We start from the raw sequence: 19,824 nt of genomic DNA on the forward strand, positions 1-19,824 counted from the left end.
TAATGGTGGAATGAATGATGGAGCTGATTTAATGAAGTCTGATCAGATTATTGGACACAGTGTTTCTCCCTCTGCTGTTTTATGGGACTGACAGACTCTGTAGTGGATTAGTGTTAAAGTGAATGTGAGAGGAGAGGCTGTAGGGGGCAGTGAAGGATCAGAGAGAGGAGCACTGACGTGGAGATTTCCCCAAGAGATGATTCAGTTCACTAATCAGTGTGAACCTCCTCTCTCACTCAGGAAACACCTGCTGAAAGAACTCAGCTTATTTTAGCTTCATGCAAATGAGGAGCTTTATCTGTGGATCATCATTTTAGAATGAGAGAAAAACTGACTCAAACATTTAATGGATTAAATTAATAATTTTAATATAAAATAATCCACAAATATTCTTACTGTAATATCAAATATGTAATATTGTAAATTGTAACACCACTATTTAACATGATCATCAGTTTCATATTAAATTCCTCCATATAGGAGATATATATGAAGATGAATCATTATCATATCCTGTAGCACATGATGATGAGAGTGTGTAGATGCTCCTATATGATGAGTGTAGTTGAGTGACCCCTCCCTCTGCCCCCTCCTGTCTCTCTTATAGCTCATCCCTGCACTCTCTCCTTTATCTGCTCCTCAAGCTGCTCATCTCTTCACTCAGCACAGAGAGCATCACACACTGACAAGATGCTGCCAGCACTCTGCACTCTCTTCACTGCTCTCTCATGTAAGATCTCACAACACTGGAGCTCCTCAGCATTCACCTACATCTAATGTGAGCATCAACTAATGTAACATGATGCTGCTTTTATTGCAGGTGTCAGTGGTGTGACTGTGGTGACCCAGAATCCCCCTGTTCTCACACCGACTAAAGGAGAGACCACCACTATGCACTGTAATCTGGGCACGGTTACTAATTATCGAGCTTGGTGGTATAAACAGGTTCCAGGAGGAGTTCCACAGCATGTGTTATACAATCACCAAACCTACAGTTCTCCCAGCTATGGATCTGGCTTCTCTTCTCCTAAATTCACATCAACACACTCATCTAAATCAGATTATACTTTGATCATCAGTAATGTGGAGGTAGGAGACTCTGCAGTGTATTACTGTCAGACACATGACGGCTCTGTTAGTGAGTGGGTATCACAGTGATTGAGATCATGACAAAAACCTCCTCACTGCTCACATTCACTTCTGCTTTCAGACACCAGTGAAACACAACAAATTCAACAGAATCTTAGACTACAAGAGTAAGCAGTGTAAAATTATGAAATTTTTGTTTTAGATTTGCAGCTTTTTTTTATTAGAGTTCACATTTATACTGTATGTAACTTTATTTATTTATTTATTTTAAAGAAACAATAAAACATAGGTTGTGATGTGAAATAACTTTGTATCATATTTCTTTTTTGATATCATGAATTATCATCTCTTTTAAGGATCCTTTTCTTACATTTATGTGATTTTTATGAGAACAGAGCTTTCTCCATTTTTTTTAATACTACCATCCACACAGAGACAAAAATGCTAGTATTATACTAGCCCTGTTTGAGGTGATAGTACCTCATAAAGAGAGTCATCAACACACCACAAAACATGAAGAAAACATAAAGGTGTAATCCCGAATGACTACTACGTTAGTGTGAGTAAATGACTGACTCTAAATCTAAACAGACCATTATATATTTGTTATAGAACAGTCTTTACATTTATTCATATGTATAAATCTGAAATCTAGTGCCATCTGCTTTGTTAAATTGTAGTTTTAGGATTTTATGTAGTTCACTATTTAGGGAGTAAGGAAAAAATTGAGATACAGCCAGAAATATGCATTCATTGTGATGTTAACATTTTCATATATCTGGGTTCAGTTTTCTAAAAGTATCTCAGCATTAACAATAGGTTAATATGAAGAGAAAGTGGTCAGTGTGAAGCTCGCTTGACCATCTAAGAATCATCTTTGTGCTTAAGAACCTTTTGGGAAATTCACCCCTTTTTTTATTCCATCCACACAACAACACTGAGAACAGAGCTTTCACAAATCTTCACCTTGGAGAGAATTTCTTAACATAAAAAACCCTGTTTACAGTGATCAAAAATGATATCTTTAAGCAGACAGGATTCAAAACATAGAGAAACACTATTTTTCTTGTATAAATATCCATGTACATTTGGACGAATCCAGCCAATCATTGTCAATCTCATTTACCAGAAATATAACTCTCATCTTAGATGTACAATAAACACAGTAACAAAAACCCATTCATAGTTATGATAAATGAAGAAAATCTTCATATTTAAATCATAAAACTTTATAGGATGATTTGATACAAATGCATGTAAACAAGAAAATATAAATCATTAATTTAATTGTAGTTTTGTTGAAAATAAATTAATTGTAGAGAAATTCTACAGCACAGTTTCATCACAGGTAGTGTGTGTGTGTCACAGAGCTCTAGATGTCTGGGGTTGTGGGTTCAATACCCACTCTGGTCACTGTCTGTGAGGTGATTGGTGTGTTCTCACCGTGTCCGTGTGGGTTTCCTCTAAGTATTCCAGTCTCCTCCCTCCTCTGAAAAATTCACATGCTGGGTGAACTGACTGTGATAAACTGCCCCCTGGGTGTGAGTGAGTGGAAGACTGGTTGAGTTTGCCCCCTTCTGTGATGAACTGCTACCCTGTACAGGGGGTATTCCTGCCTTACACCCAATGATTCCAGGTAGGATCCAGACCCACCATCTGATAAGAAGATGAACAAATGCATAATAAATAAAAATCTAATTAACATCATAAAGTATCAATAAACACTTTTTATTCCATTAAAACCCAATAAACACATCATAATATTAATAACTCATTAATAATTCCAGAATTCACACTGAGTCTAAACATTAATCACACATTGTATTAACGTTAGTTATTAAATAATAATAAAGCTTACAGAGGAACATTTAACATTCCTCGATCCACAGTGTCACATGTCTACCAGAAAAACATCACAGAAGTCATTACATTTTACTGTTACAGATTATCATTATGGGGTGTGTAGTTGAGTGACTCCTCCCTCTGCCCCCTCCTGTCTCTCTTAGCTCATCCCTGCACTCTCTCCTTTATCTGCTCCTCAAGTTGCTCATCTCTTCACTCAGCACAGAGAGCATCACACACTGACAAGATGCTGCCAGCACTCTGCACTCTCTTCACTGCTCTCTCATGTAAGATCTCACAACACTGGAGCTCCTCAGCATTCACCTACATCTAATGTGAGCATCAACTAATGTAACATGATGCTGCTTTTATTGCAGGTGTCAGTGGTGTGACTGTGGTGACCCAGAATCCCCCTGTTCTCACAGCAACTAAAGGAGAGACCACCACTATGCACTGTCATTTGGAGACGGTTAGTGATAGGGACGCTTTGTGGTATAAACAGGTTCCAGGAGGAGATACACAATTTGTGTTATTCAATTACCAAACCTACAGCTCTCCTAGATATGGATCTGGTTTCTCTTCTCCTAAATTCACATCAACTTGTTCATCTAGATCTGATTGTAATTTGATCATCAGTAATGTGGAGGTAGGAGACTCTGCAGTGTATTACTGTGCAACACGGGACAGCTCTATTAGTGAGTACGTATCACAGTGATTGAGATCATGACAAAAACCTCCTCACTGCTCACATTCACTTCTGCTTTTACACAACAATGGAAACACAACGTTTTAGAAAGTTCAGATGTTTTTGAAGTGTTTAATACAGCTACAGCTACAGCTTTTCTATATATTCATGTAAATCATTTGCAGAAAAAAATATTAAATAGAATTAAATCTGCATTAAATGCAATTTGGCTTTAGTGTAGTTGATCTGAATGATAAATTAAGTGAAATGTTTTCTGCAATTGTTTTTAAAGGAAAGAAGATAATTTGTACATCATTTAAAATATATCAGAATCATATTTATAATGTGTAGTTCCTCGTTTCTGCCCTTTAAATGCCATGTACACTCGCTGAACATTTCACAGTATTTTTCTAAGGTTTCCAGATTAAACCACATATTTTAGTGAAACTGCATAAAGTACAGTAGAATCTGATATGTTTTTAATGTTGTCACATAAATCAATGATGAAAGGTGGAGCACACACTGGGATCAAGTCTTTATGGGACTTAAAGGAACACTAGGTAGGATTTCCTTGATTATTGAACTTTTTTAAAGAAGTAAAATTACAGCTTGAAACTCACTGCAGCGCTGCATTGAGGTGTAATAGGAGGATTAGTGGTGCTTTCGCATCTGTGCCGGAGCTCCTCTGAGCTCAAACCAGACTCTGTAAGTTTTCCTAGGCGGCCGTGCCCATCGCTCGCGAGAACTGCGCCTCTTTTGAACTCTGCGACCTGCTTTCCAACCTGTATGTAGTTCTAACAGTTCTACAAGGACTACAAAAACCTGCTATTTGGAGTTGGTTAATTTTTTAATGAAGCTAACTAGTAGTGATGGGCACAGCAGCTCTTTTAGATTAACTGAATCATTAGAATCCGTTCACTAAAAAGATTTGTTCAAAAGATTTGTTCATTTGAACAAATCTTTTGTGCTGCTCGTCTGTGCTGTACTGGAGAAGCTTCGGGGTGAGTTCAGATACTAGATAGATACAGATTATAAGTAAATCAGTGGGTGTTTCTGTTTTGTAAGGAGCTTAAAATGTTAATAAGATAGATAGTTAAAAGATTAGTAAAACAACCAGAGTGTAAATGTGTAATGTATAAGTAGAGTTAAAAGTGTTTGTTTTAACTGGTAAAGCTGTAGACTAGCAGGCGGAAGCTAGCAGCGATTAGCATTTGCGATTAGCATAAGCAATCGGGTTAAATGTGTAAATATATCATGTTAAAACGTGTAAAATATGGCTGTTTGTAAGCTTAGCTGGAAGTAAATTGCCCCAAACTGAAATATACATTTTAGTCTGGGGCAGGGGCGGATCTAGCCATTTTGGGGCCCTAGGCAAAATATAAACAAGGGGCCCTCATTCTTGAAACACACACATAAACCAAATAACTAGAGATGGAACGATCGATCGGCAGTGTATCGGTATCAGACGATTTTCAGCCAAAATACGGTATCGGCGATCGGCAGATAGATCTTACCATTATGTGGAGGGAAACTCAAGTTATGAAGCTCTGGAGAAGCAGACGGCTCATGTGTTAGTCTTGCTGTTAGGTATGATTTTAGCAAGATAACTGAAAAAAGCCTGAGAAAAGCACACTTACATATCTGTTTAATGACAAAGCCGTTTCCCCTACACTGAATGGTAAGTGCAGATATATGAAGTTTAAGGCAGATGTTTTCACTTAAGCACATTTAACCAGTTATATGGAGCTCCACAACACTCTGATCATTTTATGTTGTGTTTCCATCACTGCTGTTTAAGCAAAGTTCTCCTCTTTTAAATGTTATTATGACTCACTCTAACTGAGCATATTAAATTACTCATTTCATGTGTTTATTAAAGTTGTGTTTGTGAAATAAGGTGGATATTACCCTAACTGGAGCCCCACACATTGCTGCCAGATATACTGCCAGAGATCCACCTTTCAGCTCCTCTGTTCTGATCATACTCTCTCCATTACTCTTCAAATAAACCAGAGCAGAACTGAATTCTAGTTGGAGTTGGAGTAATGATTGGCTGATTACAGATTGACTCCTCCTCCCTCAGTTCCTTATGAAAGCTCTCTCTCCTCTCTTCATCCTCCACTCTGTTCATCACTCTGCTGATCACAGACAACATGCTGCCCACCCTCTGTGTCCTCCTCCCTGCTCTGGCATGTAAGAGATCTCCTCCTGCTTCTCTCTTTACATTGATGGGGTTTGATTGTTTCTGATTGTGTTTAAAATGATATTGATGATCATCAGCTCCAATGTTGCTTTATGTTTTAGGGGTCAGTTCACAGAAAGTTCTGACACAGACCCCTTCAGTTCTGACGGAGCAGCAGGGCAAGACCATCAGCATGGACTGTAACATCGCTGAAGATGAAAGCAACTATGTCCACTGGTATAAACAGATTCCACAATCAGCTCCTCAGTATGTGTTGACATCTGATACTGACGGCTCCCCTATTGAAAATGGAGATAATTTTCCATCTTCACGCTTCACATCTAAAGCTTCTTCAAACATCGACTATCAGTTAATAATCAGTAATGTGGAGGTAGGAGACTCTGCAGTGTATTACTGTTATACATGGGACAGCTCTGCTAGTCAGGGTGTATCACAGTGGTTGAGATCATGACAAAAACCTCCTCACTGCTCACATTCACTTCTCCATTTCATTCAGCACATTTCTCAGCTGCAGCAGGAAAGTGGGGTTAATAGGTGCAGTTCTCTTGAGCAGGACGTGTGAAGAAATCCCAGGAGAACAGAGATGTGGAATTCCCAGGGACTGAAATGGGATGTGGAAGGACTCAGTGCTGATCATAGACAGTAGAAGAGAGAGCTGAAGTCTAGAGGACGTTTCAGTTCCGCTACTTTCACTTCTGAAACTGAGGAGGTTTTTGTACGGGTGAGGATATGAAATGAAGCACTGTGGTATTCGGCCCAGGAACAAAGCTGATCGTCACTGGTAAGAGACTCTTCTCTTTATCTACATTACACTGATTATCTTATATTTCATTACATTTCTCTATTTTACCAGGAAAAATGGACTTCAGTTTAACTTATATTTTATTAACTGTAAAGAAATCATGATTTATTGAATATGAATGTGAAATCTCTTCTACTATCACTGAATGTATTTTTATGAATATTTATTGTGTGTTATATATTGTGTAGAGTTTATTAAACTAAGAATAATTGTGGAATATATTAAATTTACTGCTTTATTGAATTTAAAAATTCATTTAAAATAGTCAGCTGTGAGTAAAGTAAAATGTTACTTCCTACAAAATACTATGAATAAATTTTTCATGGTTATTGATAAAGAAATCTGTATTTTTTGTTGTTTTAATGATAGAGATTTATGATAGACAGAGGAAAGAACAATAGTTAACACTAACGCTCAAGTAATAGTTTAAAATAAATAATAATAAAATCAGAAATAAATATTTTATCTCTGAAAATAACTAAAGTACTGATTAAGATTAAATATTTGAGCTGCAGCATCTCTCAGCATTTTTATAATTACTGTTAAAACCTTGTATCTTAATACTAAACTTAGGATGAGTCGAATAAGAAGACTGTGTCACGTGTAGAGAATGTATTTAAATCAATATATGAATCAATTTAAATATATTTACTGCAGAATATACAGTCTGTATATTAATTGATACATGTCTGATACTTTTTTTGTTGAACAATTTTTGGTAATATTTGAGTAAATAGTAATTGTTAAGTTTTTCAAATGTGTTTTTTTTGGTAAGTGTCTTTTTTAAATGATAGAGTTAAAATTATATTAAAACAAGAAATTAATGAATTAATTAATATATTTCACACTTGAACAAAAAAAAAATATTAGATTGATTTTTTGAGTTTATATGTATAATACATTATTCTGCTGGAAAAGTACCTAATACATTTCCTAATGTTTCTCATATTGACTTTTGACACTGGAAACTTTAAATACATAATTAATATAATCCAGTTTAATTAGATCAAAGGGTCATAAAGTTCCATTTTCTTCTAATAAAATATTTTAATTTAAAGCTTTTTTATCCTGACGTCCCAAAAACTAAACTTTTATTCATGTTAAACTGAACTCATCTCCACATACTGTCTCTTTAACCCTCTGAAATCAAGCTCATCACTGGAGATATGATAAACAAACTCAACTATTGTTTGGTAAATTGTGGAATAATTTGGTGTAAAGATTTATTTGAAATGATGTTTTTGGAACATGTTTGATGTTGTGAAAATGTTTAAGGCATCATATTTTAAATGCAGAGTTTTTAGAGTTTATCAGTGAAATTCTATCCTCACATTCTCTTCATTTCTAATGTAATAAATGTTTTCTTTCTTTCTTTCTCTAATCAGACTCTGCTGTTCCTCCTCCTGTTCTGAGCATCTTCCCTCCGTCCAGTGAAGAGCTGAAGTCTAATAAAGCCACTCTAGTGTGTGTGGTCAGTGACATGTCCACTGGTTATGCTGATGTTCGTTGGCTGCTGGACAGAAAGGCAGTCAGCAGTGGAGTGAGCACTGGCTCTGCAGAGCAGCAGCCCAATAAGAAGTTCAGACTGAGCAGCTATTTGAGCATTGAGAGATCAGAGTGGGAGAAAGATAAAGACATAACATGTGAAGTGTCTGCTGCTGCCTCAAAAACTACAAGTAAAAGCATGAAGAAGTCTGAATGCATGGACTGAACCTGATCACATCTGTTCATCTTCATTCTTTTCTTCTTCTTCAGACGTACACTTCTTACTTGGCAGTGCTGAATAGAAACAGTAGTTTAGTGTGTAGTGAAAGAATGCTGATTCCAGCAACAAACACTGGATCATCTCCTGCTTACGTACTCCTTCATCTTTTCTCTTCTACAATAAAGTTGTTTGATGGATTTGAATAAAATGCAGAAGTGAAAAACTCTTGCTGTGCATTGTTTGAGTTGATTGTGAACATATCTGAGTTACTGATGGATGTGCAGTTAGTTGTACTAAAAGGAGGGAATGAATAAGGGCTGGTATGGAGGGTGGGGGTAATAAAGTGGAGGGGGCGGGGTTTGGTAACGTGGTTGTGAGGAGCGCCATCCGTCAGCAGAAGCGTGAACTGCAGTCTACTGTTCAGCAGGAGAGGGGTTTACTCAGTAGTGCGGGAAGAGCAGAGTTTGATGGGTTTCAGGAACATTTGGGTGAATTTGTTTCTTTCTTGCTATTTTCATGAGATTCTTTTAAATCCACTCAATTTGTACTTTTTACTCAGTTCTGTTTGAATCGTTTCAATTTAGCTCCTCATTTCATTTTGTCTTTCATTTCATTCTGTTCTGTTGGTGAGAGAATCTGAACTGCTGTGCTGTTCTTCACATCTCTCCCTGTTTCATTAAATATTCATAATTCTACAGCACTTTTATTGTGTTCAGTACAACTGAATCTAATGGTGGAATGAATGATGGAGCTGATTTAATGAAGTCTGATCAGATTATTGGACACAGTGTTTCTCCCTCTGCTGTTTTATGGGACTGACAGACTCTGTAGTGGATTAGTGTTAAAGTGAATGTGAGAGGAGAGGCTGTAGGGGGCAGTGAAGGATCAGAGAGAGGAGCACTGACGTGGAGATTTCCCCAAGAGATGATTCAGTTCACTAATCAGTGTGAACCTCCTCTCTCACTCAGGATACACCTGCTGAAAGAACTCAGCTTATTTTAGCTTCATGCAAATGAGGAGATTTATCTGTGGATCATCATTTTAGAATGAGAGAAAAACTCACTCAAAATTTTAATGGATTAAAATAATTATATTAATCTAAAATAATCAATAAATATTATTACTGCACTATGAAATATGTAATAGTGTAAATTATAACACCACTATTTAACATGATCATCAGTTTCATATTAAATTCCTCCATTAGGAGATATATATGAAGATAAATCATGATCATATCCTGTAGCACATGATGATGAGAGTGTGTAGATGCTCCTATATGGTGAGTGTAGTGGAGTGACCCCTCCCTCTGCCCCCTCCTGTCTCTCTTATAGCTCATCCCTGCACTCTCTCCTTTATCTGCTCCTCAAGCTGCTCATCTCTTCACTCAGCACAGAGAGCATCACACACTGACAAGATGCTGCCAGCACTCTGCACTCTCTTCACTGCTCTCTCATGTAAGATCTCACAACACTGGAGCTCCTCAGCATTCACCTACATCTAATGTGAGCATCAACTAATGTAACATGATGCTGCTTTTATTGCAGGTGTCAGTGGTGTGACTGTGGTGACCCAGAATCCCCCTGATCTCACAGCGACTAAAGGAGAGACCACCACTATGCACTGTAATCTGGGGATGGTTACCGGTAGCTCTGCTCAATGGTATAAACAGGTTCCAGGAGGAGTTCCACAGTATGTGTTAAGGAATTATCATGGCTGGAGTTCTCCTGAATATGGATCTGGCTTCTCTTCTCCTAAATTCACATCAACACACTCATCTAAATCAGATTACACTTTGATCATCAGTAATGTGGAGGTAGGAGACTCTGCAGTGTATTACTGTCAGACATATGACACCTCTGTTAATGAGTTCGTATCACAGTGATTGAGATCATGACAAAAACCTCCTCACTGCTCACATTCACTTCTGCTTTCAGACAACAGTGGAAACACATCAACAGAATCTAAGCAGGTCTGAGTTGTATTTTATTAAATTTAAATGTTGCAGTTCTTTCTTCAGTGTTAATTTAATAGTCTGTCAATAAACACAACAATTAAAAGTATTTCTCTTTGTTTATTTTCTTTCACCAGTAAGATTGTGGAAGAGTTCTCTGCTGTAAGATCATTGACTTCACTTCAGCTCATAACTTTAACACAAAGCAGAAATACTCAATTAATACCAATGAACATAATTTAAATAAATAATGTAAATCTACTATTTAGTGAAACTAGTGATCATTAGCCATCTATGCCATGAATTATTTCTGGGGGGAAAAAACAAATCACACCTGCCTTTTAGAGATTTTTACTTTGGGAACATTTTTCAGACTTTTTTTTTTATTTTTGATTGTTTGAATCACCACTATCATCATGATAATCATAAAGGCCTTAACAATAGTGAACTACATAATGTTGTTCAAAGGCAACAACTGAAATAAACTTGTTTCATTAAGCTCACAACAAGAATGTAATAATTTAAACAGCCAAATATACGTCTTTACGTATTCTAGCACACTTCATTGTATTGTACATAGAAATGCCCTGTAATATTATATAAAAAATAGAGTCATTAAATAAATTAATACATTTAAGGCATTGTATGGTGTAATAACAAAAAGATGCTACAGAGGGTTAAATGTGAGAATTCAGATGTTTTTTCAAAACATGTTCAGAAGACATATGACTGAATCTTATGTTAATCGTATATATGATCGTATATGATGATATTAATTTGATTATAGTGGATAGATTACTTTATGTTTGAACTAAAAAATGAGTGCATTGAAAAAATCATCATCATTTTATTTTTTATAATTTTATTACATCCACAATTAAAAAGAGCAGAGATAAATAATAAACAGTACATTTATGAAAACATTTGTACCAGCATGCTGAGTATTATAATACAACTCTGGAAAAAAATAACAGACCACTTAAAAATGATGGGTTTCTTTGAATTTACCAAATTGAAAACCTCTGGAATATAATCAAGAGGAAGATGGATGATCACAAGCCATCTATCCAAACTGAACTGCTTGAATTTTTGCACCAGGAGTGGCAAAAAGTTATCCAAAAGCAGTGTGTAAGACTGGTGGAGGAGAACATGTCAAGATGCATGAAAACTGTGATTAAAAACCAGGTTAATTCCACCAAATATTTATTTCTGGACTCTTAAAATTTCATGAATATGAACTTGTTTTCTTTGCATTATTTGAGGTCTGAAAGCTCTGCGTCCTTTTTGTTATTTCAGGCATTTCTCACTTTCTCCAAATAAATGCTGTAAATGACAATATTTTTATTTAGAATTTGGGAGAAATGTTGTCTGTAGTTTATAGAATAAAACAACAATGTTCATTTTACTCAAAAATATACCAATAAAATCAGAGAAGCTGATTCAGAAACTGACGTGGCCTCTTTTTTTAATAGAGCTGTATATAATGATATATAATAATAATAAGATACTTAATTGTGGGGTAAAAACATTAATAAAATTTATGCTCTATAAAATGATTAGAGAGTTTTTCACACTTCCAAAATGATCTTTACTCTTTTCATAGTTATCAGAGCAGAGCATTTATTATTATTTTATCTCTATAAATGAAGCTTTATGAAGAGACAGATGTACAACATTCAGGAAAGCTGAAATTCCTCTTCTAACATTTAGAGCTTTAATCCTGGATAAAACACAGAAAAAGACAGATTTTAGACTGTGAACTAAAAGCTTCTTAGGAGACTTTCTTTAATTATTTATCACTTTTAATGAATTACTTTCTTTCTTGTGATTTTGAGTTTAATATGTAACATTATTATAATAATCTTTCTTGTAATTGATCACCCTGGGAGCCACTTAAATTGCTTTGGTTAGTGTTAAAAAATGAAAAGACTCATGTAAAGGGTAGAATTTTTGCTTGTGATTGTGGAATAATGAATAGAAAGAATCTGAATTAGTTTTAAAGTTCTTCTCATTACTTTCTATACAGAATATTTTCAAATCATATTTCCAATATTTCCCATAATGGAGAAAAATACAACCTTAGGCATGGATACTAAGACATGATCATCATGAGGCTATTACATTACTAATGATTTTACAATCGTCATCCTCATTCAGGCGTTTTGCTGTAATAATTTTCATGCATATTAAAAAGCAATACAGTAAATCAGGTTAATTAATAAGATCTACACATTCAGATGTTTAGACAAATCGTTTAATTTTAGACTCTGTGAGGAGATTATATATGTATTTAAACTCCGAACTTCATCAACCACATCCAGAACACCTACTGTAGAGTCTGTGTCTACAAACCACTGTTACCCTGCATTCATTTAAATCCACAACTAGAGAATCAGAGCAGAAGAGAACACAAGTATGTGTAGGTGTTTCCATATAAAGACTGTTATAAAGTGACCCCTCCCTCTGCCCCCTCCTGTCTCTCTTATAGCTCATCCCTGCACTCTCTCCTTTATCTGCTCCTCAAGCTGCTCATCTCTTCACTCAGCACAGAGAGCATCACACACTGACAAGATGCTGCCAGCACTCTGCACTCTCTTCACTGCTCTCTCATGTAAGATCTCACAACACTGGAGCTCCTCAGCATTCACCTACATCTAATGTGAGCATCAACTAATGTAACATGATGCTGCTTTTATTGCAGGTGTCAGTGGTGTGACTGTGGTGACCCAGAACCCCCCTGATCTCACAGCGACTAAAAGAGAGACCACCACTATGCACTGTAATCTGGGGACGGTTACTAATGCGGACGCTGTGTGGTATAAACAGGTTCCAGGAGGAGTTCCCCAGCATGTGTTAAGGAATTATCATGGCTGGAGTTCTCCTAGATATGGATCTGGCTTCTCTTCTCCTAAATTCACATCAACACACTCATCTAAATCAGATTATACTTTGATCATCAGTAATGTGGAGGTAGTAGACTCTGCAGTGTATTACTGTACTACATGGGACGACTCTGCTAAAGAATGGGTATCACAGTGATTGAGATCATGACAAAAACCTCCTCACTGCTCACATTCACTTCTGCTTTCAGACAACAGTGAAACACGACAACTTCAACAGAATCTCAGTCTACAAACTGCAAACTTTTTAGCTAACTTTTTAAGTTTATGTTTCACAGTTTGTATATATACATTTTAATGTTGTTTTTAATACATGACAACAAGCAATGGATTTTCAAACCTTTCAGTAAACAACCTTCTTTTTTCTGCCTTTCGTTTCTATAGATTTTAGTAATTACTTTTAATGTTTACATTTACTTCATTTCAGTCTGCAGTAGAACTATATATATATATATATATATATATATATATATATATATATATATATTTGAAAATATTACCATCCACACAGAGACAAAAATGCTTGCTAGTTTTATGCTAGACCTGTTTGAGGCATGTAGAGAGTCATCAACACACCACAAAACATGAGAAGACATAAAGGTGTAATCCTAAATGACTACTCCATAAATGTAGGTAAATGACACTCTAAATCTAAACAGACCATTATATATTTGTTATAGAACTGTCTTTAAATGTATTCATATGTGTAAATCTGAAATCTAGTGCTATCTGCATTGTTAAATTTTAGTTTTAGGATTGTATGTAGTTCACTATTTAGGGAGTAAGGAGGAAATTGAGATACAGCCAGAAATATGCATTCATTGTGATGTTAACAGTCATATATCTGGGTTCAGTTTTTTAAAAGCATCTTAGCATAAAGAAAAGCTTAATATGGAGAGAAATTGGTCAGTGTGAAGCTCACTCGACCATCTAAGAATCATCTTTGTGCTTAAAAACTTTTGAGAAACTCACCCCTGTGTTTTTTTCCATCCACACAACAACACTGACAACAGAGCTTTCACAAATCTTCACCTTGGAGAATTGAATTTCTTTAAAAAAGCCCTGTTTATAGTATTTCATTTTTTTTTTATTTAAAACACAACAACTTCAACAGAATCTGAGTTATACTGGGATGTATTTTGAGAAGTTTACAGTTGATAGCTTCTCAAATAATAAAACTATTTCTACTATTTCTATTTCTATTTGTTTGTCTTTATAACAATCTATTACTTTTATGAAAAGACATTAAACAGCTCTGTGTTGTTAGATTTCTGAGTAGTGTGTTTTTATGCGGGATTAAGATTATTTTTATACAACAGTAAAACCTGATGTTTATTATTCTGGATGACTTTTCATAGCCATTTCAATATGAGTTTGTGACTCCAGAGTACATGATTACTGTCCATAACTATACATTTATTATCAGCTTAATCCTGTGGTTTACTTTACTAGATTGAATTTATTCACATTCTAAAACCACAGAATATTTTAAACAGATTTGTCTATTAATCATTTTCTGTGAAACTGATCCTAAAGCAATAAAAGCTGATTTTACCATAGGCACGATTTAGTCATGGATTAATTTTATTCACTGCTCTTCATCTCAATCATCATGGGTTCTCCTCTTGTTTTCAGAATTATAGTTACAGATGTGATTAGTCGGAAAGAGTGAAAGTCTTTTAGGTGTAATAATGAGCACAGATTATGAGAATTCTCATCAACAGGTAATATTAGAAACATTGACTTCTATTAATTAGGATACATTTATACCATTAGATTCTTGTTTATACATTTCAAATTGGCTTTGGAACAGATCGTTACAGATAAGGAACATCATTATAAAAGAAAAAAATAAAATCAATTTTCATAGTAAAAATCACATTTTCAGCCATATTATAACACAAAATTACACTTCTATCTGTGTGTGTGTGTGTGTGTGTACCAAAAACAGTTCACTGCTGTAAGATCCTCTTGATTCCTCCAGACTCCTGTATCTATTTCAGCTCATAACTCAAACACACAGCAGACAGAGACATGTAAAACAGATCATTCAGAAACATGCAGCATTATACACAGCTACGGATACATGTTCACCATCATTATTATAGAAATGAAGATTATTATCAGACACCCTCATTCTATTGTGCTTCCTCTAATCCAGGACGGTGAAATATATGACCAACAAGCCAAAATAAATGCCCCATAAATGATCTAATCCAGTTTAACATGTAAATTAGGAGCCATGAGCTCAACAGACACTATTTATTTAAGTTCAGACACTTATTAAAAATAAATGAACTCCCACACAGAAACTGACCAATAGAAACGATTATTCCAGATTTGTTTCAAAAAGGTGTTTTAAAGGTTCTTACCAGTTCCAGCATTACTGTGCTCCTGTTTACAAAGAGAGTTCATAAAGACTGTATTAGACTAGTTTAATATGGATGAAAATCAGTGATCTGCAAAGACCCCTGACCTCAACCACACTGATTCCAGACCTTTAGAAAAAAATTGAAGCATCGATTCTGACCAAAACCAACATCATTCCTATTGTCGACCATCAACAACTGACCTCAAAATACTGTATAAAGCCAAAATAGAAGAGTGAAGGCTGTTATCGCCATAAAAGAAGATTGAGTTTCAGGCCATTTCACACTGCTTTGAAAGCAGTTGCCCATTAAGTACATTTAGATATGATGATCACCGACTTTTAATACTAACTAGTGTTGATTTCTTTAAATCCTTGAAAACAAAAAAATCTGAACTTTAGAACTTTAAATAAGATCTTATGATTGATGCACTGATTGGAATTAAGGTTCTTTACAGTGAACTCACAGCTGATTGGCTGATTACAGATTGACTCCTCCTCCCTCAGTTCCTTATGAAAGCTCTCTCTCCTCTCTTCATCCTCCACTCTGTTCATCACTCTGCTGATCACCCAGACAACATGCTGCCCACCCTCTGTGTCCTCCTCCCTGCTCTGGCATGTAAGAGATCTCCTCCTGCTTCTCTCTTTACATTGATGGGGTTTGATTGTTTCTGATTGTGTTTAAAATGATATTGATGATCATCAGCTCCAATGTTGCTTTATGTTTTAGGGGTCAGTTCACAGAAAGTTCTGACACAGACCCCTTCAGTTCTGACGGAGCAGCAGGGCAAGACCATCAGCATGGACTGTAACATCGCTAAAGATGAAAGCAACTACGTCCACTGGTATAAACAGATTCCACAATCAGCTCCTCAGTTTGTGTTGAGGTTTTATCATTCTCACAGCTCTCCTGATAAATATGGAGATAATTTTTCATCTTCACGCTTCACATCTAAAGCCTCTTCAAACATCGACTATCAGTTAATAATCAGTAATGTGGAGGTAGGAGACTCTGCAGTGTATTACTGCTGCACACTTAATGACTCTCCTTTCATGTTCGTATCACAGTGATTGAGACCATGACAAAAACCTCCTCACTGCTCACATTCACTTCTCCATTTCATTCAGCACATTTCTCAGCTGCAGCAGGAAAGTGGGGTTAATAGGTGCAGTTCTCTTGAGCAGGACGTGTGAAGAAATCCCAGGAGAACAGAGATGTGGAATTCCCAGAGACTGAAATGGGATGTGGAAGGACTCAGTGCTGATCATAGACAGTAGAAGAGAGAGCTGAAGTCTAGAGGACGTTTCAGTTCCGCTACTTTCACTTCTGAAACTGAGGAGGTTTTTGTACGGGTGAGGATATGAAATGAAGCACTGTGGTATTCGGCCCAGGAACAAAGCTGATCGTCACTGGTAAGAAACTCTTCTCTTTATCTACATTACACTGATTATCTTATATTTCATTACATTTCTCTATTTAACCAGGAAAAATGGACTTCAGTTTAACTTATATTTTATTAACTGTAAAGAAATCCTGATTTATTGAATATGAATGTGAAATCTCTTCTACTATCACTGAATGTATTTTTATAAATATTTACTGTGTGTTTTATATTCTGTAGAGTTTATCAAGCTAAGAATAATTGTGGAATTTATTAAATGAACTGCTTTATTAAATTAGAATTGACATTGTACATGTCAGCTGTGGGTGAAATGAAATACCATCAATCAATTTAGTTTTTTAAATGGTTATAATAAAGAAATCTGTATTTTCTGTTGTTTTAATGATAGAGCTTTATGATATAAGAGGAGAGAACAATAGTCAACACTCACACTCAAGTAATAGTTTAAAATAAATAATAATAAAAGCAGAAATAAATATTTTATCTCTGAAAATAACTAAAGTACTGATTCAGATTAAATATTTGAGCTGTAGCATCTCTCAGCATTTTAATTACTGTGAAAACCTTGTATCTTAATACTGAAGTTAGGATCAATCTAATAAGAAGACTGTGTCACGTGCAGAGAATGTATTTAAATCAATATATGAATCAAATTAAATATATCCACTGCAGATTGTACAGTCTGCATATTTAATTGATACACTGATACTTTATTTTTTCAAAAAATTTTGGTTATGTTTGAGTAAAAAGTAATTATATTTTTTTTGGTGAGTGTCTTTTTTAAATGATAGAGTTAAAATTATATAAAAATAAAGAAATTAACTAATTAATTAATATATTTTACACTTGAACTAATAAAAAATATTAGATAGATTTTTTGAGTTTATATTTATACTACATTATTCTGCTGGAAAAGTGCCTAATAAATTTCCTAATGTTTCTCATATTGACTTTTGACAGTGGAAACTTCAAATACATAAATAATAAAATCCAGTTTAATTAAATCAAAGGGTCATAAAGTTCCATTTTCTTCTAATAAAAGATTTTCATTTAAAGCTTTTCTATCCTGACGTCCCAAAAACTAAACTTTTATTCATGTTAAACTGAACTCATCTCCACATACTGTCTCTTTAACCCTCTGAAATCAAGCTCATCACTGGAGATATGATAAACAAACTCAACTATTGTTTGGTACATTGTGGAATAATTTGGTGTAAAGATTTATTTGAAATGATGTTTTTGGAAAATGTTTGATGTTGTGAAAATGTTTAAGACATCATATTTTAAATGCAGAGTTTTTAGAGTTTATCAGTGAAATTCTATCCTCACATTCTCTTCATTTCTAATGTAATAAATGTTTTCTTTCTTTCTTTCTATAATCAGACTCTGCTGTTCCTCCTCCTGTTCTGAGCATCTTCCCTCCGTCCAGTGAAGAGCTGAAGTCTAATAAAGCCACTCTAGTGTGTGTGGTCAGTGACATGTCCACTGGTATTGCTGATGTTCTTTGGCTGCTGGACGGAAAGGCGGTCAGCAGTGGAGTGAGCACTGGCTCTGCAGAGCAGCAGCCCAATAAGAAGTTCAGACTGAGCAGCTATTTGAGCATTGAGAGATCAGAGTGGGAGAAAGATAAAGACATAACATGTGAAGTGTCTGCTGCTGCCTCAAAAACTACAAGTAAAAGCATGAAGAAGTCTGAATGCATGGACTGAACCTGATCACATCTGTTCATCTTCATTCTTTTCTTCTTCTTCAGACGTACACTTCTTACTTGGCAGTGCTGAATAGAAACAGTAGTTTAGTGTGTAGTGAAAGAATGCTGATTCCAGCAACAAACACTGGATCATCTCCTGCTTACGTACTCCTTCATCTTTTCTCTTCTACAATAAAGTTGTTTGATGGATTTGAATAAAATGCAGAAGTGAAAAACTCTTGCTGTGCATTGTTTGAGTTGATTGTGAACATATCTGAGTTACTGATGGATGTGCAGTTAGTTGTACTAAAAGGAGGGAATGAATAAGGGCTGGTATGGAGGGTGGGGGTAATAAAGTGGAGGGGGCGGGGTTTGGTAACGTGGTTGTGAAGAGCGCCATCCGTCAGCAGAAGCGTGAACTGCAGTCTACTGTTCAGCAGGAGAGTGGTTTACTCAGTAGTGCGGGAAGAGCAGAGTTTGATGGGTTTCAGGAACATTTGGGTGAATTTGTTCCTTTCTTGCGATTTTCATGAGATTCTTTTGAATCCACTCAATTTGTACTTTTTACTCAGTTCTGTTTGAATCGTTTCAATTTAGCTCCTCATTTCATTCTGTCTTTCATTTCATTCTGTTCTGTTGAGAGAATCTGAACTGCTGTGCTGTTCTTCACATCTCTCCCTGTTTCATTAAATATTCATAATTCTACAGCACTTTTATTGTGTTCAGTACAACTGAATCTAATGGTGGAATGAATGATGGAGCTGATTTAATGAAGTCTGATCAGATTATTGGACACAGTGTTTCTCCCTCTGCTGTTTTATGGGACTGACAGACTCTGTAGTGGATTAGTGTTAAAGTGAATGTGAGAGGAGAGGCTGTAGGGGGCAGTGAAGGATCAGAGAGAGGAGCACTGACGTGGAGATTTCCCCAAGAGATGATTCAGTTCACTAATCAGTGTGAACCTCCTCTCTCACTCAGGATACACCTGCTGAAAGAACTCAGCTTATTTTAGCTTCATGCAAATGAGGAGCTTTATCTGTGGATCATCATTTTAGAATGAGAGAAAAACTCACTCAAACTTTTAATGGATTAAAATAATAATTTTAATATAAGATAATCAATAAGTATTATAACTGTAATATGAAATATGTAATAGTGTAAATTATAACACCACTATTTAACA

At 35.6% G+C, this 19,824-nt stretch overlaps 1 pseudogene and 2 gene segments (V, D, J or C); all 3 read left to right on the forward strand.

Annotated features, from left to right (window-relative positions):
* The first annotated feature begins 618 nt into the window (after nucleotides 1-618).
* On the forward strand, nucleotides 619-8,550 carry LOC125784373 (immunoglobulin lambda-1 light chain-like; annotated as a pseudogene).
* Nucleotides 8,551-16,021: 7,471 nt separating this feature from the next.
* Nucleotides 16,022-16,768, forward strand: LOC125784376 (immunoglobulin lambda variable 1-47-like). The segment is given in 3 exon segments: nucleotides 16,022-16,167; nucleotides 16,279-16,550; nucleotides 16,677-16,768. Coding segments are annotated over 3 exon segments (444 nt in total).
* Nucleotides 16,769-16,791: 23 nt separating this feature from the next.
* Nucleotides 16,792-18,660, forward strand: LOC125784399 (immunoglobulin lambda constant 6-like). The segment is given in 2 exon segments: nucleotides 16,792-16,822; nucleotides 18,335-18,660. Coding segments are annotated over 2 exon segments (357 nt in total).
* The last annotated feature ends 1,164 nt before the right edge of the window (nucleotides 18,661-19,824 follow it).

The sequence above is a fragment of the Astyanax mexicanus genome, chromosome 19 (assembly GCF_023375975.1).
Source record: "Astyanax mexicanus isolate ESR-SI-001 chromosome 19, AstMex3_surface, whole genome shotgun sequence".
Lineage (NCBI taxonomy): Eukaryota > Metazoa > Chordata > Actinopteri > Characiformes > Acestrorhamphidae > Astyanax > Astyanax mexicanus.